We start from the raw sequence: 24,523 nt of genomic DNA on the forward strand, positions 1-24,523 counted from the left end.
AAAGCTTCTAAATTTATCATCCTCTCTCTAAAGAACGTCTTTTTCTTGAGACCCTACAAACTCTCTTTTGTCTATCATCTCTTGGTGGGTAGATTCTTTCTTTAAAAACAACATCTTTTCTATCTCTTTTCGCTTTCATCTCATCTTTTGCTTGCATATCCATTTACTTTATATCAATATTCTCTCTCTCTCCTACATGGTTAAATCTCTTTCTCTCTCTCTCCTCCATGCTTAAATCTCTTTTTCTCTCTCCCATGGTTAGATATAATCCAAGGGGTGGCCCACAATGCTAACTAACGGTCAAATGCTGATACAAGAATGTGTCCATGTCAATGATAGAAGTTTTTGCAAAAATGTAGCACAATACAGTCACTTGTTACCCTCTATCATGTTCATAACAAAAGTATAGAGAGAGGGGAGTTAAGCAAGAGGCATAGGTATAAACTGATTAGCGCGTCGGGCGATAGAATTCACGATGCTCGATTCTCAAGCTCGAGTACTACAAACGTCAAGGTAAAGAGATCTCCTCTCCCACTGAACTATAAAAAAATTAAATAAATAAATAAAAAGAAAGAGAAGAGAATCCTCCATTACTCTACAATGGATCATAAATGCCCCTTGGAAGCTGCTGTGCCATACTCCATTAGTCCATTCCATTGTGGCAGACCTTACCTATCAACTGATCAACATAAATACACACACTCTCATAATTTTTTGTTTGACCGGACCAAACGGGTTCGAGTCATTCAAGTGACTACGTTAGAACAATTAAAAATTGCTTGTTGATCGGACCCAATTGTGGCTTTTAGTTTTAGTTGGATTTCTCTAGCACTGCTTTTGTTTTCACTTTTCGTCCTAGTTGCCTATATTATGATTCACAACTTTAATTGAGAAACTTCATCCTAGTTGCATCGTTGAGGGTATGACTCAACATAAAAAAATTGCAGATCAAGATTCATGTAGCCAACCTCAATTGAAAATCTAATAATTTTTTAAGGCTAGCAATAGGCTGGGATAGACCTTGGCCTTATATGGCCGGCCTAGACTACGTCGAAGGTTTTTGGGCCAAGGCAAGTCTAATAGTAGGTCAAAATAAGGGAAGATATAAGGTCAGGCCATGATAGCCTTGCTTGGCCTTGCCCCAGGCCTTATGGGTTTTGCCCTTTGGGCATATTTGTGGCCCAAGCCTCAATCTTTCTGCCATCCCTAATCCTTTTGTCTATCTACTATCTCATGGGATTCAATATTTTCAATATTTTCAAATTTTTTTGGTGAAATTTCTCATTTTTGCCCCAATCCCATCGATCCCTAACTTGGTTATTTCCTTTTACAACCCTTACTTATTCTCCTGCATAATTTGGCTCTGATTATTTGCCCACTCTTTATGTCTTTTCATTGTCTTTCCTTTAAGCACATATTGTGCTGCCTTAGGAATCTAGATCCACTATTTTTTAGCTTAAAAACTGCAATACTACCTTAGATTGAAAATTTTAATCCATTAATTTTAAGATAAAAAAAGTGATTATCAAAATTTCAGAATATGATCCACAATTTCCTCTTTTTTCAGACGTGTTACTTGCTTTTCATTTTCTGTAGTGTTTGATTATTTCTTTGAATTAATATACACATTTTAGAAAAGAGTAATGATCCTATGAGACCCTCCCACACCCATGTATGTAAGACCCCAAATGACACCATTAAATTTCACATAGATTTCTGGAAATGTTATCACATGGGTGTGGGACTTGACTTTTCTAGAGATCTATGCCAAATTTAATGGTGATCCTTTGGGGTCATACACACATAGGTGTGAGAGGATCTCACAAGGTCATTTCCCTTTAAAAAATTGGGTGCGGTTTGTATAGAGCCTAGGCTATAGACAATCAAATTAGAGCCTACCTTCAAATAGTATCGAAAATATTTGTGATAGCCTTAAAATATATTTTTATCTTTATTTATAAAGTTTAAAGCTTAAAAAATAGTGTAGATCGACAGATCTATGAAAACTTGAAAATCTTGAAAATTGATGGTCTAAAAATGTGTTACAAAATACACTATTTCCAAAACTTGAAATCCATTTTTTTCTCATGTCCATGCATCTTGATGTCAAGATGATCAATTTGAAGATATTTGAGCATCAAAAGAACCTCTTTTAGCGAAATTTTTGAGGTAGGTTCAAATTTGATTGTTTAGAGCGTCAGTTCTATATAAACTTTTCCCTAAAAAGTTATATAACTAATCTAAGCACTAGTCATGCCAGATAAAATTGAATCAAATCTTTCTTCAATTCAATGACCAGTCTAATCCTGATAACACGACTCATAACTTATTTAAAAAGAAGATTATTTTTCACCTAAATTTTATCCGGTCCCATTTCGCATCGCTAATTTACATGGTAACTAATGATGGTATGCACTATGCACAGAGAAGGAGCTCTAAACAGAGTTGGTTTAGGATGGGAGTGTGGCAATGTGACATTGAAATGGCGTTTGGTGATTGGTGGTTAGAGATCAAATGCCTCTACATAACATCCCACCCTCCATTCCTACCATTGACATATAGAAAAAAAAAAAAAAAAAAAAATCTCCCTGGGTCCCAAATAAATATGAAAAAAGAGAGAGGAAATCTTTACTTGGTAACCTTTTATAAGATATTAAAAATAGTTTTTAAATGGGTCAAAAAATGATAATTTTTTTTTTTTTTTACAAGATCACACAGGAATGAAAACCTAACCTCTATCTTTCTTATCAGTTTAATGAAAAAAGACATAATCCTTTCCATAAGAAATGGTTGGATTTTTAATTTTGGGCATTAGGAAACCTTAATCGTGTATTGAATTATTATGGACATGGTGTTGGGGAGTCGGCTTGCTCGCCTATTGGTGTCCGGGTCCCTCATGCATCAAACGACCAGCTCCACGATGGACATCATAAAATGGTGCATCCACAAACAAGTTCAAATGGATGGTGGAAAAAAAATATAAAAAATATTTACATTTTTTGAAAAAAAAACAGCTATGGATTCATAAGCATCATCATAGTTGACATCAACAAATCCTAAAATTTCATATCAAAATTTTACATTTTAGATGATTTTAGAGGGAGACCACACATGAATAGGTGAGAAGGCCGACTATCCATTGTTAGGAGTGGGCATGGGTCAAGTCGGGTTCGGAGGTCAACCTGGATCCAACTTGGGCCCAAGAGTTCGGACCTACATCTGACTCATCGAGTCAAAAACTTGGACCCGATTGGGGTCAGCATCTAGAGCCTAAAAAAATATTTTAAAAAAATATTCACCTGGACCTAGATCCGACCTGGGCCCAGAATTTTGGACTCGGACCTAAACCCGACCCACTGTCCCGAAATTGGGTCGACCCACCAGGTCGTGGCGTCAACCCGACCCGATTGCCGCCCTGCTCACCAAGAAGTTTTCCTTCTTGTGTTAATCCGAGGCCAATTTTCAAATTTATGAGCTCCCTATTAATCACCGAAACAATTTACTCGCCGATGAATTGAACATCGCTATTCCTAGGTTCCAAAAACAAGGGCATGTGATTTTGACATCTCTAATATCCACCGACACCTTTTCATTTTTCATTTTCTTATTTTTAATTGAAAATATTCAGAAAATCTATCACTCTTTATTTTATTTTTAATTTCTAGAGTTCTTGTAGTATATTTCTGTGGGAGCATACTATACATCTATTCCTTGAGGCATGATTCTTTAGATGTGAAAGTTTCTATTTATTTTAGAAGAAAAAAGTTCATACAAGGCCACATCCTTATACTGTAAAAGTAAGGTGTGTATAAAAAAACTACTGAAAAAGGTGTTTAGATGATAAAAAATTATGTGATCATCTCGACTTTGAGAGGTATATATATGGTCAAAAAAGGATTTTAAGTTCTAAAAATAGTGCATCTCATAATAAATTATTTGAATTGTCCAATTTTATTTTATTTTTTAAAGTTTTTATACATATACTTGATCTTGATTATTTTTAAAGGTTTAAGTTTCATTATTTGTGGTAGAAATAGAATTTCAGGCCATTAAAGAATTTCCAACACCGATACAACATCTTCTGATGGGGTTTGAAGGTGCATCTTACTTTGAATGTTTAAGGTTGACTTTTTATATGAACCTCCGAGGTTAGAATCATCTTATTGATATTCTGAAAAATAAAAGTTGATTTTGAGTTCGTAAACACTTATACATGACCTCCAAAAATTGGAAAGACTTTGTTTAGTAGTAGGAGTGTTTTTTCTTTTTCCTTTTTAAGTGATTTCCCCAAATTTTGATATCCTAGATAGGATTTTGGCTAAACTATACAGTGTGCTCCTACTAGAGCATACAATCTAGGGGATTTGCTTTTTGGACCAAAGTATCTCTTTAATTATTTTAAAAGTACAAGCACTAGTGGAAATAGACAATTCCCTTATTTAAGTGAGAAATCAATAATCACCGTTATCATCACATACAAAATAAAGTAATGAATCTTAACCAAAATTCAACAATATAACTTTTTATTTTTGAGACCCCACCATCACCCATGCAAAAAAGAATAATTTAAGCTACTTTAATGCTTTTTACAAAAATTGAAACTAAAGAAGTTGTGGGAAAGAGGCACCGAATGGCCATTTTGTCGTACTAAGATTTTGTATTGGGGAAAAAAATGATGATGTCTCTTTGAAATCGACTTTTTGTTATTATTATATCATTGATAAATAAAGGTATAAATAGACCATGATACATGTATCATGACCTTACAAGATCTATAATCACAAGTGCTCTTGCCCGATTGTGAGCTTTCTACACTTCCCCTACATTATAAAACTTGTGTATTTCTCCCTATCTAACCGTCTATTCCACATGAACATTTGAAATGATCTCAATTACAATGTCATACCTCTATACTATTTTCTTTTAATTTTTTTTAGTGTTCGCTTCTCTATTAAGCTTGCATCTACAGAAATATAAAAATAATATTCTCAATATAATAAAATAGCCAAAATTCTCTTGAATTATTCAGGGGTATTTTAATCATTATATTTTATTGAAAATATTTTTTAATATTTTTTTAGGTGCTCCCAATTGCGATGATGGCATATACTAAATTTCATACTCATATAAGTTTTATAAAAATAAAATAGAAAAAAAATACTATGAGAGTTAAATCTTGATCAAATGGTCAGTGACTCATTTGATCTAAATTGGACAACTGGATGGGAGGGGACAGTATATCTTCTATACATACTAGAAGCGATAAGGAGAACATGACCTTCACTTATTTAAAACGGATTGTATGATATAAGACTAATCATTTTTTATACAAAAGGTCACCATTATTTTAGCTATTGGATGTGAAATCCAACAGATTGAAATGGGTTATAATATTCAATAAATTTAATTTTGGACATTGTGCCTAATCAATAATACATCTCCAACCACCTGATTTCACATCTAATGATCAATAATAGCTGTGATATCCTTATTCTAAAAATAAAATGTACTATTGTATACATTTACTACTTAGAATTGTACCACTCTTTCTCCATCACCAGCCATTTGAAAGGTGATACAACTTATGGTAATAGACTTTCAATTACAAATCGAAGTATACTTTCTCATAAAAATTACTCCAATCAGTTAGGTGGAAAAGGCTGTATTCGGTGAAAATAATAAGCACAGTAAAGTCTTGGGCCTGATTTGGGTATGTGTCCATGCATGACCTAATGGGTTAGGTCATGTCGGGTTCCAGGTCAAGATTGAACCGACCTGACCCAATGCCATGTGTATATATACTACATATGTATATATGCAATATTTTTTATGTGTTATAAAATTAATGGACGGTTCGGTCTGGGTTTAATGACATGGATTTGATGCAATTCCCGTTTGGGCCTTGGTCTAGCTAGAACCCGGTCAAATCGGGTATGGGTCAGGGCCGACCTCGACCCATTAACAACCCTATGCGCAGCGCATAAATTTAAAAATACCCTCTAAGTGAAAGTTTTCGAGTTTGTAGAGCTTTAGCTTTCTCCACGACTCCAATTTCCTATATATTCTGTCCACCATCCAATGGTGACTCAGCTTTTATTAACCCATAAAAGGAAAAAGTTTATATAGAGCCAAGGCTCTAGACAATCAAATTTCAGCCTATCTCAAAAATTTCACTAGACGAGGTTGTTTTGATGCCCGAACATCCTCAAATTGATTATCTCGACATCAAAATGCATAGACATGAGAAAAAAACGGATTTCTAAGTTTTGAAAATAGTGTATTTTGTAACGCATTTTTGGACCTTCAATATTCAAGATTTTTAAGTTTTCATAGATCTATCGATCTACACTATTTTAAAAGTTTTAAACTTTATAAATAAAAATAAAAATATATTTTAAAGTTATCACAAAGATTTCCAATATTAAAACCATATTTTTGGATACTATTTGAAGGTAGGCTCTAATTGGATTGTTTAGAGCCTAGGCTCTATACAAACCGCACCCTTTATTAAAACCTGTGTACAAAAGTCCTTTTTTTATAACTCAACCTAGGTACAAATGTTGGGACAATCTTCTAAAACAACATTGAATGAAAGCAAATATCTTTTATCTATTATTGTCCTTGTTGTCAGTGTACTTTCGAAAAAATCGGGCGGTTCAAATTCTAACTGCCCTGTTGGACTCGATTAGATTGGAACCGGAAACGGCCACTTGGCAGTTTTAGTTTCGGCCGGTAGCTCGGTATTTTAAAAAATCCAAATAATTAAATAAAATTCTAAAAAATAAAGGATTTTGTTTGTAATTTATTTTTTAATATGTTTTATTATTTTGGCAAAAAATGGTGCCCATTAATACTTATTTTTATATTTTTCCTATTTTAAAATTTTTCAAAAATACCCTTGAGTACAAATAAATTTTAAAAATCAATTTTTTCATTAATTTTCAACTTCATTTCGATATGTTTTGTTTAATCATGTTTTAAATATATTTTTTATATTTTATTAATTTTTTATTTTTTAACACATTTTTTACTACTCAAGACTTGTTTGGTTAGATCAGTTGAACTGGCTGGTTTACGGATTTAGCCTGTTGAACAACTTCTAGCCCATGTCTGGTTAACCATTTCGGTTTGATTTTTCTTACGCATATTGTTGATATTGTTGTTGTTATTAATATTAGTGGAAATGGAGGTTAAGATGTTATGTTGATGGATAAGCGACCATTTCACTTTTAGAAATTTTAAAAAAGAAACGATCTTTATTATTGGAGTAATCAGAGGCATTGCTCTAATGTGAGAGAGAGAGAGAGAGAGAGAGAGAGAGAGAGAGAGAGAGAGAGAGGTTGCTTCTTTTGCCAAAGGGATTTTAGAGTTTAGAGAGAGAAAGAGGGTGTTTCTTTTGTCAAAGGGATTTTAGACTTTAGAAAGTAGGAACATTAAGGTCCAAAAGGAAGATGAAAGAACTATTTTTCTCTTAACATGGAAGAAAGCTGAAGCTAGGTTGTGAAAAGACTCATTCTATTTAGAGTTTTGTTTGACTTTTTTTATTTCAAATTTTGAAAATGTTCCAGTACAAATATGGCCGTAGTCACATGCACAAATGTGATTGTAATTGAAGTGACTATAACCGCAGTTGAAGACTTGGATGATGATGATGGTAATGATGAAACACATTACGGATTAAGAACTCAAAACTCTACAAAATAGATTCTTTTAAGATCAATATCCTAAGCTTCTTTTAAGATCAATATCCTAATCAAGAAAAAAAGATTGGAAGCCAGCCGCTCCATCTTGTTTGCACTCTCAACATCTAACACGGTCCTCCATTTCAAGATGTTAATTGAACCGACCATTTCACCATTAAATTTTTATGTGCTGTTATAGTCGCTTGAACTACAACCGCAATTCTACAAAAATCCGACACGAACTCTTTCCAAGAATGTTCTCTGAACCAGGGCAACTTTCATGCTTTTCAAACACAATGTGGTGCTAGTATGGTGCGTGAGTACATTTGCATGGAGGAGTGCCTAGAGAGAGAGAGAGAGAGAGAGAGATTCCAAGAAGCTTTAATAAAAAAGATATGCAAGGGGAATGTGACAAATTTAGTCCTGTGAACTGTGGCATGGAGGAGGGAAATATTTCTGGGGGCACCGGTCAATTTTCGAATGAGCAAATCCCAGGACCATGGGTCTACTCATCTTTAGAGCTGCTTTTCTTTGGAATGGTGGAGCCTCATTTGACTCCACTCCCATGAGAGAAAAGGAAGATAATATTTTGCCGAGAGAGAGAGAGAGAGAGAGCCTTCCGTGTTTTTGTTTTTTGTGTGCGTGGAGTGGGGGGAAGAAATCATTCCCTATTAGAATGAGAGAGAGAGAGAGAGAGAGTAGGCTAAGTTCCACAGAGAGATCTTTCCCGATGGGAATAGCCCAAAATTAGGCTACGTTGCACTTCCCTCCATTCCACTGATTTAGTTTGATACATTCAACATATATTCAAATCCTTTAGGAGAAAAACAAACTTTTTGTAGTCCAAAAGCAGGCTGACCTGTAGTCCAGTGATTAGGGGTTCTATTTTCCTCAACTATATCCTTGTAATTTTCAAACATGCACCAAAAAAGAATGAAAATTTCAAACCAATATTACTTTGTCCATTCTCAGAAATAAACCAGAAAATTTCAGAACATGCACCAAAATAGAAAGAAAATTTCAAACCAGCATCTGTTTGTCTGTTCTAACAACAAAGAAAAAACACTCAGTTCTTTTTCTTTTCTTTTTTTTAACTTAAAAAACACTCAGTTCATTATGCATTTAAAATGCAAAATGATCTAAACTTTCAAACCTGACCCTTGTATAACTAAGCAATAAAGGAAAAAACAACAAAAAAAAAACCAAAAGAGCTGAAGAAGAAAAATATGAGAGGGTTGTTAGATTTTCTATATATGCCATTCTCATGGCCACAGGATTATTTCTATGATATATGATGGATCCCTAACATGGTATCAGAGCCAACTCCTAAATTTAGCAACCTATTTTATGTGGAACATTTTAATTCATTCATGACTCCGTTTTGGCCAAGAACCTGGTCATTTTTGTGGAGGAAATCAGAAAACCAGTTGGCTGACGCTTTGGAATGCCTAGTCAGGCCATCCTTGAAATCCACATACACCAAACCGAAACGCTTTGAATAACCCTGTGCCCACTCAAAGTTGTCCAGAAGTGACCATGCAAAATACCCTCGAACATCCGCCCCATCCCTACAAGATCAGTACAATTAGCACTAACACCCACATGTATAAATGTGTGCATGTGTGTGTGTATAGAATTTATTAGTTCAATTAGACGTGACTTACATCGGGCTGTAAATATACACACCTCATCTAGGGATAGCAATCTTTCATGTCATTGTTCATGAGCTTGACATACATCTATTCTGAATCTATATATGCATGAACACACACCCCCATTTAAATGCAACATGCACCGCATTCAGATAGATGCATCAGTATATACATGCAAAGATCTGCCGATGCACACATACACACAAACTCAAATGCATTATGCATGCAGTTCTGACACAATCATACCAATGTAAATATATAGAAAAATATACAGCCATCCATGCATTTAACTTGTCTTTGGATATGATAATATATACCAATACACATAAAAGCTTATAGCAACTTTTGCCTATAGTTTGAAGATAGTTATGTACATAGTTACACATGCATGCAAAAATATATTAATTGAAAGATAGGCATCTAACAGTGGTTGATCATTGGATTATTAGACACATAGTTACATAAAGGGAATGTAAGCTATGACCCATATGATCAGGGTATAGTCATAGGGGTCATCACTGTCCAGCTTGGAGTGGGTCATACAATTGATGGTGACATGTTTCACTGTCCAGCTCCCCATGATCATAGTGTTTTCATGATCATACTTCCAAATTTATGATCGGTCAAAAATCAATGTCTAAGATGGGTTTTTTTGGAAAGAGAACACACAGCGAAACTCATTCCAAAGAGTATACAAACGATTTCACATAGTTGGTGATTGCTTCTAATCTACAAAAAAAGCACCTACATCAATACATACTCTTCCATTTATTTGAACATTAGTTGTGATTATCCCAACTTAAATAAGAAAGACATGTGATTTTTCACGTAAGCAATAACAAAAACATAAGCAGAATGCTTAATAGTTTTATTACAAGGACCTACTGATTTCTGGGATCTATGTACTTGAAAGAAGTTTTGCTTTGTGATCAGTAAATGATGCCACTAAAGTTACAAGTATCAGACCAGAAATACGATATCTTCATATCAATAGTCGCAGCTCATGTTAGAAGGGAAACCAAAGTGAAGGAAATATACAAGAAGAGATGCTAGAACATACTTGATAGAGTTTGCTACAGAAGTAAGATACCCCTTAAAGTAATTCACTCTCTTTGTATCATTCAATGCATCTTGCAGTGATAATGACTCACCATCTTCTTCATCCATCCCTGTACGATGTATTGACCACAAGGACATGAATAAATTATATATGTGACAAGTGACTCTCAAATAATTAAAAAAAAAAAAAAAAATCTGTTTCATTCAAAATTAAGAGATTCATTGCATGTGTAATTATACTACCATACGTAAAAGCCATTCGTTTCATTGTGGTTATCCTTAATGTAGAATGAATAGAAGAAAATAATTCTCATTAAGGTTCTTCAGAAAATCAATTTATAGAAAGGAAAATAGATGAAGAAATGAAATGGGGACTCACCATTTTCAGTCACATATATTGGTGGTCTATCATATTTCTCGGTCATGTAGCTGATAACTTTTCTAATGCCCCAAGGAACTATGTAAAGCCACTCAGATGCAGCCTGCAAAAATATGGAAAGAATTTCAAGATATGCACGCTTAATAATATGCAAAGAATGCATGCATGAGCATGTATGCATATCAAGATGTGTGTGTGTGTGTGAGAGAGAGAGAGAGAGAGAGACTTACCCTCTCTCCAATTGCCTTTCCATCCCACTCAGCTGCAAAGACAATCACATGAGTAAAACAACCGCCATACAACAAAAAATTTGAGATGAGTTTTGAATCGCTCTTGAAATACCATTACCTATTCTCTCCAACTCTTGCTCATCATAGAAACCATTCCATTGGAAACCTCGAGAACATGGCTTGATGAATCTTGACGTGTAGTGATTCAGACCAACAAAGTCCACTGATCCTCGCAATAATGCAACCTCATCATTTGTGAATTTTGGAAGACGATCTCCGAGTTTCTCACGCATAATCGCTGGGTAGTCCCCAAAATATATTGGGTCGAGGAACCTGCACTATCTCAACCAAAAGCAATAGATTAATCCAGCAATAAGAAAAATAATGTAAAGCAAAATATAGAGGCCTGCAAAAAACGCATTATTTATCTAAAACTAAACTGATATGAATGGTATACTAAAGTAGAAAAGGATACCATCCAAGCTGAAATTCAACACGTCTTTGCGCAGCTTCTTTATCTTCTAATGAATCACTGAAAGGCTCGGCCCATTCACAGTCAAGTGCCAACCCTATAACACCACCTTGAATATCCTAGTACAGAGCAAATAACTCCCTAATTATACATCCAGAACTATTTGACTCATAAAGTATTATTGCTATTCATAGGATAACAAAAGAAGCTTCACTCATAAATACCATTTAACTTGTCGAAAACTACAAATAAAATGGGATCCCAATTGTACCATCCAAACAACAGAGACCAAACTCGTGGTCAACAACATCATAAAAAGAAACATTAGGCCACATGTAAGACTAAGTCATGCTATGCTGCACCCTAATCATATAAGTCATGAATGCGTTGCTGGTTTTTCTTTGTCTAATTAAGCCTCTGTAGAATAAGAATGGCCCTGGTTTATGGCAACAATCAAACATCAATTATTTATTTAACCATGATAATTTCCAATAACTTATGCAAGATTTTGGCTGGTTTTGACTGAAGATCAAAGATAAATCTAAAAGCTAATGAAAATTACAAATGGCAAAAAAGATTTTTTTTTTTCATAAGGCCAAACTACAGGATCAATGGCAATTTAAAGGAAAAAAAAAAAAAAAACTCCAAATACGATTGCATGGAATTCAGAATTGTCATTCATGTAATCATTGTTTAAGAACCTAGACTTGGGCTGGGACTAGCTAATGTCCCAAGCCTGAGACGAAGGCCAATTAAGCTGAGGTGAACAGCTTCACTTGGCCTAGTCTCAATATAAAAATCTTGGACTAGGGTCATTCTTACGCGATTGGTTAGTCATCTGGAGTTCTGGACCAGCATCCTGCCGATTTGAGTGACTCAGGCGAGTCCGAGCCCAAGTCAGAGACTTTTTGACATTGCATGGAATACTATGACAAACAAGCAGATATTTGAAGTGTTTCCATCAATGGAATGGATTTTTAACTGTTATATAAGCCATGGGGCTATCAATTAGCAGATTATTCTACTTAGTTGATTATTTTATATAAATAATCTATCAGATGTAAGAAAAAGTTCCAATTTTTAATGAAATTACCACCCAACAGAAAAAAATTTGATAAATGAAGGCCACAAAACTATATCATAAATTTTCTGTTATATGTATTAGGCCATGCAAATGATGATGCAGAACTAGAATACCTTGAACTTTCTCTTATACACCTCAACAGCTGCTGCATGAGCCAGAAGTTGGATATGTGCAACTAAGTAAGGTTCAGTTGATGAATCTCCAAGATCACTGTGTTTCCTATCTGAGCATCTTCCTGGAGCAAAAATTCCGGTACCATAGCCATTCACCGCAGTTTGAAGTGGCTCGTTGAAAGTGACCCAATGCTTAACTCTTTCCCCAAAAGCTTCAAAGCAAGTTTCAGCATACAGTGCAAAGCATTTTCTGGACAATTGCAACACAAATAAATAGTCTTCATTAGGTTCATGAGTCAAGCCATAGGATTATGGTACATCAATACAACCAAAACTTAAGAACAGACATTGTCAAACTGATCACAATCCAAATCTCACAAAATTAGAAATTGTGACCAACAAATACTCTGTCAAAATTTCACCCTGTGGGAGAATGCCAGCTATTCAAAAACCCTCTCTGGAAAATTGCCACAAATTGTTCATGTGTTGCTATATGAATCATTTAAAGACGCTCATGAGATAATTTATCAGTGGGCACTTTAATCATTTCAAGAACTACATGAGTCAGTTGCAAATGATTATTGCCATATAAGTGCCACCTTAGCACTTCATTCTACTCAATATTTCAGTGTGAGAAATATCTAGCATTTGGATTCATTCAACTCCTCGAGAGATTTGTGATAATCATATTATGTTTCATTTAGATATATGAAGTTCATTTACATTATAAGATTCATATGCACAAGTCTAGATGTGCCATATCAACATCATCATCATCCAAGCCTTATCCCAAATATTTGGGGTCAGGTACATGATCCATAAGTCACCCTATCACCATATCTCTGCTTTCTACTTCCATCCATGTCCTTTTGGGCCTTCCCCTTATCTGTTTAGAGTCTTCCACTTGAACCGATTTATTCCTCCTAACCAGTGTTGTATTAGGTCTACGCTGCACATGGCCTACCACCTAAGTCCACTTTCCCCCCTCTTATTATCTATTGGAGCTACCCCTAAGTTCCCTCCTATGTATTAAATATAGTTCAAAAAGTATATCTACAGAAATATATGGTATAGCTTTATCACAATAAATTTAACAAAAGATTTCTAATTACATAAGCTATTTATTTTTTGGACATTAATTATAAAGCATTTCATTTCAACATGTAAACTTGGTTGTGGGGATCAGAGGGGGCGTAAATTCACCTTTGTTCATGATGATTGAAGAAGGAACTTATGCAACTAATTGTTCTTGATCTCATGCATCTAATGATCTGGAATGCAAGATCAAGCAAGGTCTCGGATGTTCCATTGTGCAGAAATTTCGTGTCCATAATATTCTTTTTCTTTTGTGTATCTTCTAAAAAGCATAAAGTGTTTGGTCTGGAATCCATATTTTAACATGCCAAACAAGAGCAATAAATTAAGAGATGATCACGCAATGTATCTTCATATATTGTCCCAGAAGAAGTGCATGAAACTTGGGTTGAATCCCATAGCTCAACTCAAAGGTGCCTGTCGTAGCTACCTTGAGGTTACTCGAACTGAGTTTACCTGCTGAAAACAAGAAGTTCATCAAAATTGAAACCGCATTGTCACAGATTTTCTTTCAGTAGGGTATGTGCGGTACATGCCCAAACAATACGTCAAGGCACTCAAAATCAGATGCTTGATTCTTAAGACCATTCATTGAGCATGAGTCTCTGCATATATCTACAGCTGGATCCTACCCAAAATGCATGAGACTTTGCATATATCCATGGTTTGATCCTACCCAATATACAACTGAACAATTGTTTCATGCGGGCCGGACTGCATTTCTACAATATGCAGTCCAGAGGTATAAGGCATCCATCTTAAAGATGGATGCAAATAGGTGGTCCATCTAAAAACAATTGTAAGTAACGGTCCAAATGTCTTCTTAATATAATTATTATTTCTAGTTTTAAAATTTTTATTTATTTTTTCATATTCATGATCTCCATATTAAAGATTATATATATACTCTAAAAATTAGGATCAAATTATATTTTAAAAAATATATTTATTGCCAAGCCCGCATTTATACAATATGCGGGCTGGCCGCATGCTAACCGTGTCCTATACAATTATACAAGTTCTCTAAGGCCGCAAGAGATAAAAAAGAACTACATATCAATAATAATAATAATGATAATAATAATAATAATAATAATAATAATAATAATAATAATAATAAAAGGAACTAAATATGTCATATAAAGAAATCCATAGATCCCACCAAAATATCTACAAGGTACAAAGGAATTAAATATTTTTTATATATATCAGAAACTCACACAATATTCTTGCTAAGCCACCCATCCATTGTCTCATGAAGTTTATATGGAAGATCCCAGTGGTACAACGTCACAGAAGGATGAATGCCTGCAATAACCATCCACATTTTCACAAAACTTTGTTTTGTTGGATGTGTCTCAAAGGTCAAAACGAAAGAGCAGAAAATGACCTTTTTCTAGCAAGGCATCAATGAGATTGTTGTAGTAGGTAATTCCTTCTTTGTTTACTTCAGTACCAAACCCATCTGCATGTATGACAAACAATCAATTTAAATAAAAAATTAGCACAGCCCAATGATTGTACCACCAGCTAAGGCCAACAATGATACAAAACCTAAAATATCAATATTGCAGTAACAATGATAAAAACCTATAAAATCAACATTGCATTAAATAGCAGTGCAATATTCACAAATCTTGCCATTTTTAACAGGACTGGACCAGTTATTCAACCAACGAGGACATTGATCATGTCGAACTGGTTGGTTTGCAGGTCAGACCTGTTTGGAAAATATGAATAAAACCCAGTTTGAAGGACCAGTTCAGACCATTTGCTGGTTCAGTGGACAGATCAGATCAATTCCAGGTCCGGTTTGAACCGGTTGGAGCGGCCATTCCCGTCCTGTCTTAATAACATTGACCTCAACAGCTAATCGCAATTGCAATAGCAACCAATAACAAAGGTGCTGATAATCAAACAATAATTACTAAAGCTACAAATATGACAAATTTTAGGGCAATTTGAGATCCTCCTCTTCTTGAAACAACAGGACTACATAAAACATTATGAAAGTGAGTTATGCACTGATCTAGCACATGAAAATTCCCATTCAAAAGGGGGAAATTTTTTCCAAAGGAACATGTTACCTCTTTCGATAAGATAATTAGAAAAGATACAAAACCAAATAGAATACCAGGAAAGATACGAGGCCAAGATATGGAGAAACGATATGCATCAAATCCCAATTTGGCAATAAGTTCGACGTCCTCCTACAATTATTAAATGCAACACCAAATTGATAATTCAATAAATAGAAAATACATGTGAATAATGTTAATACTAGAAAGATAGAGCCAACAAGCACTACTTGAATTTGTGATCTATATTGGCCAAGAAAAATTTTATTGTTCATGCATCTTTGAAAAGGCATTCCATTTAAATTGATATCTAACTATAACATGATTTTAATATGATAGCAAACAGAAATTCTATGAGGTTAATAGAATCTCTCACACAGCTGGGTGATCTTGGTTACAATTCTGAAAGAACCTCACTACATGTTTCACACAGCAAAGACTTTATCCTCAATGGTCGGGGAAGCTAGTGAAAGTTTGATATTAGCTCCATAACCTAAAAGGCCTGAAATAATGGACAAATTATCTCTATGGGCTTAAAGAATTTGATCCCTACTTTTCCTTACATAAATAGAAGTATATCCCTGCACAATTTATAAGAAATTGAGAACAATTCTTTTACAATTTTTAAGTCCCGAATGTATATATTCAGCATCTGACATAGTCTTTACTATTAATCAAATATCTTTTCACATGCATAAATGGCCAAATGAGCATTATAAAGCAATGAAGGGGATATAGTGATACATCAATTCCTTGTCAAACATCATCATCATCCAAGCCTTATCCCAATTATTTGGGGTTGCCTATATGAATCATATTCCTCCATTCATAGGTCCAGGATTCATGATATGATGTGGATAATTTTACGTTGGCTGCCTATCTAACGCGACCCACCTCTTTGACCCGGGCTTGGAACGAATTAAGGGAAAGTTTAAGGTCCTCACCCTTATCAAACCATTCTCCTAGACAAACACCAATGGGTAAATTTCCCAAATGACACAGATTTCAACCTGAGTACCCACTTTAATGGGATCGATAAAGAGAAATGCTGCACATTTAGGTGTGGTTGTAGATTTCAGCAATTGATCTGTTGCAGTGGACATGACATGGCCATACGACATACTTGAAGATTGAAAATGGTGAAGAACAAACCATCTATTATTATGCCTAATGCTACCATACGAGAGATACTGGTTACTACAAATCAGAATTTCACACAAGAATGCTAAGTGTCAACACAGATAATCGTCTCATTAACGAAAATGAATCAGCATAAGCACATAAAAATCTTTTCACATAAAAGGATCAGAAAGTGTGATATTTTGCCAACAGCACTTTAAATCGACAAGTAGACATCTATATACAACAAGCTTTCAATGCAGGCACCCTCTCAGCTCGAGGAGAGTAAATAATATAGGTAAATGATGTATTGTGGTAATATATCGCATTTGATGTTGGTGTCTTTCTTATTTTTTGTCAGTGGTTCCCTTAAGTACATATAAATATACATGTGACGGCTATCTATGTCCATAAGCACATATAAATATACATGTGAAGGCTATCTATGTCCATAGCCCAAAAGTAAAGGTTAAAGGTATAAGCACCACCACTATGATAAAAAGTTTCCTATTAATTCGATATGCACTTTTGAAACATTAAAAACCACCATTGCACCCACTTCCAAGCATTCATGCATCATGGTGCGTAACCACATGTCCTTTAGTAAGAATTAATAGCCAAAATTCAAAAAGAGGCCAAAAGGCAGAGCATAGAACCAAAAGTCAAGATTCCAATAAGCAATAGATAATGGTGAGGTGCTTGGTTCACAGGAGGAAGGTCCAGGTTTCAAGCTTCCTTTTTGCAAACTAAGCAGACCTACACAGAAAAAAAAGAAAAGAAAAAAAAAAAAACAGAAGAAGAAAAAAGAAAAGAAAAGAAAACACAGATAACACCAAGAACCTGAATTTATATAAAATGAAGTGTGTGTGTATATATATATATATATGTGAGAGGCCTCACATCAAAATGGGTATACACTGTTGTTGTTGTTTTAGTAGAGCAGACTAAGATGCATACAAATGTAAGCGAATGTCCTAAACACTTGATTGGTACAATTTGATAAATATTTAAAGTTTCAAAGCTACCGCAGACTGAGATAACTGTGAAAACATAATAATATCAACTTTTCCTAGCAATTAGAACAAATAGTTTCCAAATGAAGTATAGTGAAACCTTTGATAGACTAAATCAACATTACAAAGAGAGAGCTAAAGAATAGAAACATAGTTTATTCATCAATATAGATGAGGAATTCCAAGATAACATATAAAAAATCCATCCCAAATATCCTAAATATACCTTTGACAAGGAACTCCAGAAAAGCATATAGCAAATCCATTTCAGGTAAAACAAAATAAAATTTTAAGCATAATAGCACCATGCTCATTATTTGTTTCTAATACAGTGGTACTAATCAAACGGAACTTCTAATGAAATAGGAATAGATGATAGAGACTATGCCTTGTAACGATGGTAGTGGTCGACTGCAACGTCCCCATGGTCTCCATTACGAATTTTGCCTGATGCATATGTCAAAGATGGATATAGGAAAACCCAAAAGGAGTATATGAACAAATGAAATATATAACAACTTAACCAAAGAAAAAAACGTCTAAACAAACAAACAATAGAATCTCAATAAGAAATGCTAAACTGAATAGCTAAAATGGCATATACCTTCACTGTGTGAAAAAATGTCCCATATACTAGGTCCCTTACCCCCCTCATTTGTAGCCCCTTCAATCTGCAGATTGGGTATTCCATCAAGCAAGTCTGTGAGGTCTCATTTTGCAATGGTTATCTTTTCATTGTATTATTGAAAAGGAGGATAACAAACTTTCCAAGTAAAATGAAGGTAACTTCATAAAGCATGTCAGTGCGTCTCACAATGGTGCTCTTATCATGGTATTCATTAGCTTACACAAGATAGCTATACCTCTATTCAAAAGAAGGAGAATATAATTTCAAAGTAAAATTAAGGAAACCACAAAACCATTAAGCATGTCACGAATGCCCCACTTTGCAACAGTTATTTCATATAAAATGAAGTGTATATATATATATATATATATATATATATATATATGAGCGGGGCTTGCCAGGGTCCCGAGCCTGTGCCAGTCTGACAGACTTGGCCGGCTCCCATGTGTGTGCTTCCAGATTTTGCAAACCTGCCATAACCAACTAACCCGACTTCTCCAACACCGATTCAACCAATATAAATACATCTATACTGAAAGGAAGGAGAGTACAGCTTTACAGTAAATAAGGAAAGTGGTACAGTCAGATTGCAAGTATGAGTTATATGGAAAAATGAAGTAAAAACAAAAATTTTAAGGCGGGAAAATATGATTTGAAATGCATGAAAGGGGAAATAAACTGGAGAATGAGGGATGACTGTTGATACATACAGCAAAGATGAACTCTGAAAAAAAATAACAACTAAATAGGAAATTAAAGGGAAACAAAAAGTAAGCCCCAATGATGAGGTTATAAGAAACCATGACTGCTCAACCTAAGTGAAGCCACCAAATTTAGACAGAGAGAGAGAGAGAGATGTCCAATGAGTAGTACCTGGTAAGAGAGAGGAAGAAAAACGGTTAGAGAGAGAGAGAGAGAGAGAGGGAGCAAAAACCAAAAATGGGAAGTACCTGGTAAGATGAAGTGGCGACGCCGAAAATGAACGAAGGGGGAAAGTCCTTTCGGGACAAACCCACACACTTCTCTCCTCCCCCCTCTTCTTCTTTTCTCTCTCTCTCTTCTTCTGGTTTTTGGAGATCGGAAAGCCCATGTTTTTGTTGGAGATCACAAGAATCAGCCATGAGAGAGAGAGGAGAGAGAAAATCCAAGCTCTTTCTTGGCAGAGCAGTTACAGGCAGTTGCAGAGAGCGAAACTGTTTTCTATAGCGAACCAATAAGCTCTCAGTTTTTCGAATTGTTTACGTCTAAGACTCTCGAGAGTAGAGAGAGGAAACAAATAAATCTTAGAGAGAGAAAGAGAAGTGAAGAGAGAGGAGAGGACAAAGTTTCGATGAGTGGTAGAGAGAGAAAGCAAATTAAATGAGATATAGAGGAGAGAGTAAAACAAAGACAGAGGAGAGAGAAGATAGAAAACAAAAATGGAGGAGAGAGAGTAGAGAAAGACAAGAGAATTAAATGAGAGGCAGAGAAAACAGAGGAGATTGAGAGAGGAAGAGAGACAAGTGGCGTGTGTTGCAGAGCGGAACAGTTGGTTTTCACATGCACACACTTTTTCTCTCCTCTATTTCTCTCTACACTTTCTCTCTCTACAACGTGTAGTGGGTCTAAGTTGTCGAGGGAGTGTACTATTTAAATCTACCACCATGTGCACACCATACACTAAATATGTGGTAGTCTGTATTATGGTTGTTCGCATGGGAATCCTCCATTCTTAAAATGGATGGCGATTAAATGTTTCCTAATAATGCAGGCACACATCGTTTCCTGGAGTTTGGTGTTGATGGTGATCGATATGGTGGCCTCGAGCCACGCCAAATAATTAAGAATAATGATCTTAATGGCATGGGTCTTGTAAAAATCACCTTTATTTGGTCTCAACTCAAATCTCAAGAATGAGATCCGGGTTCACTCGCTTACTTGTTAAAAATATTAAAAGAAAATATTTTAAAGACTCACTAAAAAAAATTATAATTCTAGTGTAGAGAGAATTTTTTGTGGAAAAAAAAAAAGATTTTAAACCTTTAGTATAACACATTATTTAGACCGTCCTTTCACCTTATAAATAAGTGTTCATATATTTGCAATATTTATATTATTTTTTTAGTTTCAAATTAGTCTTCAGTGTACAAATTAATTTTATAGGCCTCATGGAGATTTTTTATGCTCAAAGTGCTTTTCGGACGAGCATTCAAAATGAAGTTTTATTTTGTTTTTATAAACCCTTGGCTTTATAGAAACTACATCTACAATATAACACGGATTGTATGTCATGAGACCCAGTTATCTTTATTACGCGAAAATCACAATTACTTCTAGCCATTAGATGTCACAATGACTCCTAGCCATTAGATGTCACGTTGAATGGTTTGGGGTGTATCATAAAGTTCAAAAAATTGTATTTGGAATTTTGGACTAGTCGATGACACTCTTAAAACTACTCGATTTGATATCCGGCGGATAACAATGATTGTGATCTTCACGTACCGAAAGTTAATATAGTTCCTTTGTATAATTTTCCATAATTAAAATAGTGAATTGATCGTACCAGAGTTTCAAAACCCGGGTGATTGCTTGCAACATACTGATACGGATCGATGATTTGCATTGAGAATTAGAATATCAAGGGGCCATTTGGAATTCTGGGGAAGATTATCAAAAAGATGGTTTTCCAAGTTCTTTGGTTTGGATCCAAATCTGGAGAGGAAACTTTATTGCCAAAAATATTTTTCTCTATTTATCCCTCCTCTTCTATTGAAGCCTCTTTCTGCTTTCATTTTTGTTTTTTTTCTTCGTTTTTGTTCTTTTTGGACAATCTAACGAAATTTTATTGCTCATCAAGAAATTACAATCAATTTAAGCGGGCAGAGAAACATCAATAATTAAATCAGAGCCTCTTTTGGCAAGAAAATCCGCACTCTTTCTACTTTCATCTTGCTCTAGTCATTTCCTTCTCTCCATCATGTTTTTCGCTCTAGAGATTGCTTGCATTTAAGATTTTTCAGATGAAATGTATATCATAGATTGCATCTAGATGCTTTCAAAACAACAGAGCTGTTTTTATAGGAGATACCTTTCGCAATAAATATTTCACAAGAAATGGATTTATCTGCACTTTTTTTTTTCCCGAATCCAAATGGGTCTTTAAATGATATTAATATACGATTATAGGGGGATCAGATCGCCCAACTACTAATTTTGATCTTGATGAGAGGTTCTTTTTTTTTCCTTCTTTTTTGAACATTACCGATGAGCGGTTCCCGATCCAAATAAAGGCAACCATCATGAATGTTTAGAAAAATCGCCGTCTTTTAAAACACTACCTTACACATTAATTGCTCTATCACCGGTCGATTAAGTTCTCCATCATCCATGATAGCACTCCAAGCATCAATTTTAGTGAGAGTATGTATAAAATGCTTGAGCGGGGGCATGTTGTATGATTACTTCCTCGGGCAATAATTTACATCCAAAATTTTGAGATCTACCTCAGTTTATTCTTAAAGAAAAAAAAATTGAATTTTGAGATCTGGTTGTCCCTCAATATTGAGACTTTTTGCATGCAATATTTGAACTTTATTATTGTGTTGTTGTTGTTTGTTGTTGCATATAGAATCTTTTTTTTTTGGATCAAGGTCGTTGAAGTGAAGGAAAAGAAGTACCCCTTTTGGCAAGACAATCGGCTACTTTATGTAGCCTCTCTATAAACATGGGTAAAAGACACCATACCAGTTGCTGTCAAATCAATCACTTGCAGCCACAAAAGTCGAAGTTCCCGAGGGAATTTTTGTTCCATTCTGCACCATCTTATCACATCCAAAGAGTCGCCTTCTATCGAGCAGCTAGTTCCCAAATTTCTCTCAATGAAATCTTCAGGCCACATAATAAAGTACTCAATTCTGCGAAATTAGCTGTAGCACAACCAATTGGCCAAACAAAGGAAAAAAGTACATTACCATAACAATCTCATAAAATTCCACCAATTCTAGCCGGTCCCGGATTACCCAAAGAACTTCCATCAAAGTTGAGCTTATGCTACGTGGACATGGAGCCATCCAAACACTTCTTATTGCATGCAGAGTCTTACACATACAAAATGCATTTGAATTTTATTATTATTGTTGTTGTTGTTATTGTTATTATTGTTATTATTATTGTTGTTGTTGTTATTGTTATTATTGTTATTGTTATTACTGTTAAATTTTTCTAAAATCCCTCTTTAAGAGACTAAGTTTAAAATTCTCCAATTGTCCTTTTCCATATATTTAATTATCATTCTCTAAGTTTCAGCACTTCCACAAAATTCATCTATATGTAATCATATTTTAACTCCAACCAAACTTCTCAAATGAAAAAATTTATACAAGAAAAAATATAAAAAATAAATATTAATGGCCAAAACAATTTCCAATCTTTGTCAAAATGATAAGACATTAAAAAATGCATAACAAACAAAATCTCTTATTTTTTGATATTTAATGTAATTTTTTTTTTAAAATACCCGATTGGTTCACCAAAACCAAAACTGGCTAGTGGCTAGATAGTATTTTGTGATATTTTATGTAATTTTTTTTTTTAAATACCCAACTAGTTCACCAAAACGAGCTGAAACCGGAACTGGCTTGTGGCCGATTCCTATCTAACCATGTGGCTAGAAGTTGAACCACCCAATTTTTCCTACACTGGTGACAACCATACTTGTAGAAATAAGATTACGTTAGTCTACCTTATTTCATTTTTTTTTTATTTCTCCTTTTGTTCTTTTTTTTTCGTCATATGGATGCACTCTTACCTTATTTTTCCCTTTTTTTTGTTGTCATATGGATGCACTCCTGGTCCACGAGGAAGCAATCCATAAGCTGGTGATCGAAGCATTCCATAAACTGGTGATCTTTAATAAAAGCTGTGGCAGCACCTTAGCAGAGGAGAATCAAAATCAAAATTCGAATAACTCCCAAAGAGAGTGATAATTTTGACGAAAATCTGCCAAAGGGGTCTAAATCTTAATATCTCGAGGGCTTAAACATACCCCTCCAATTTTCACTTACTGGATAGATAGGGTGCACAGGGTCCCAAGCTTGAGGTGCAAAGAGTCTTTTATCTCTCTCTCCCAAGCTTGAGGTGCCAAGAGCCTTTTAACACACACACACTCTCTCTCTCTCTCTCCATCGAATTGAAACAAAAAAAAATCACCAAAACGGCCAAACCATATTTAGAAATCATTGAGGTGCTAAATTGCACTTTCAATGTTTAATTCACCAAACCACCTTCTGAAATATTTTGATAAAAAACTTGGAACGTTGAACAATTAAATGGCATTCTTTTAATTTCGCCACTTCAGTCATTTGAGCTCAATCCTTGTTTTGAGTTCCAAACGCAAATATATTTTCAATAAAACATAATGTACCAAATTTGGAACCTAGAACTAAACAAATATATCTTTCAGCTGGCTTAAATTAGACCAAACGCACGTGACAACTTCCAAATAAGAAGCAAAAATTTCGAGATAGAATCATGTACTTGATTTGGAACCCCGTACCAGAACTTAGTTCATTTAGCTCAAGTGAATAACATCACTTCTTTAGGGTTCCAAATTGGAAGAATTGCAATTTGAGTATTTTTTAACCAGGTTCTCGAGGAGTTACCTAAGTGAACAGATATTGTCAAAATAACCACAATAACCACTTTGTTGGCAAAATTGTTGATCTAATTCATTTATTGATCTAATTCCCAGAAACAAAACAAAGAAAAAGATAAACTGCCAATATGAATATCCAACCAAAGCATTTGATTCATACCATAGAATTGAGGGGAAAACAGGAGCATATTTTGACAATTTACACCCCTACTCATATTACAGAAGGGAGCAAAATAACCATGTTTCAATTGGAAGAAAAACGAAAAAAATTGTATGCATTCTCA

The 24,523-nt window shown here is 34.8% G+C and overlaps 1 protein-coding gene across 2 annotated transcripts; it reads right to left on the reverse strand.

The window, feature by feature from the left end:
• Positions 1–8,622: 8,622 nt before the first annotated feature.
• BGLU42 (beta glucosidase 42) lies at positions 8,623–19,823 on the reverse strand. Of its 2 annotated transcripts, XM_006858756.3 has the most exons (13): positions 19,555–19,823; positions 18,581–18,647; positions 18,365–18,423; positions 15,901–15,976; positions 15,157–15,231; positions 14,987–15,074; positions 12,672–12,921; positions 11,478–11,593; positions 11,121–11,335; positions 11,003–11,034; positions 10,773–10,875; positions 10,395–10,503; positions 8,623–9,250 (listed from the first exon to the last, which is right to left on the reverse strand). In XM_006858756.3, exons 1-13 carry the CDS (start codon positions 19,723–19,725, stop codon positions 9,028–9,030), a joined length of 1,584 nt encoding a protein of 527 aa, XP_006858818.1. In that variant the 5' UTR covers positions 19,726–19,823; the 3' UTR covers positions 8,623–9,027. The 2 variants fall into 2 exon arrangements, with proteins under 2 accessions (XP_006858818.1, XP_088725320.1); XM_088869194.1 differs by lacking the exon at positions 15,901–15,976.
• Between the last annotated feature and the right edge of the window lie 4,700 nt (positions 19,824–24,523).

Source organism: Amborella trichopoda, chromosome 6, assembly GCF_054954075.1.
Source record: "Amborella trichopoda isolate Santa Cruz 75 chromosome 6, AtrichopodaSantaCruz75HAP2 v2.0, whole genome shotgun sequence".
NCBI classification, from domain to species: Eukaryota; Viridiplantae; Streptophyta; class Magnoliopsida; order Amborellales; family Amborellaceae; genus Amborella; species Amborella trichopoda.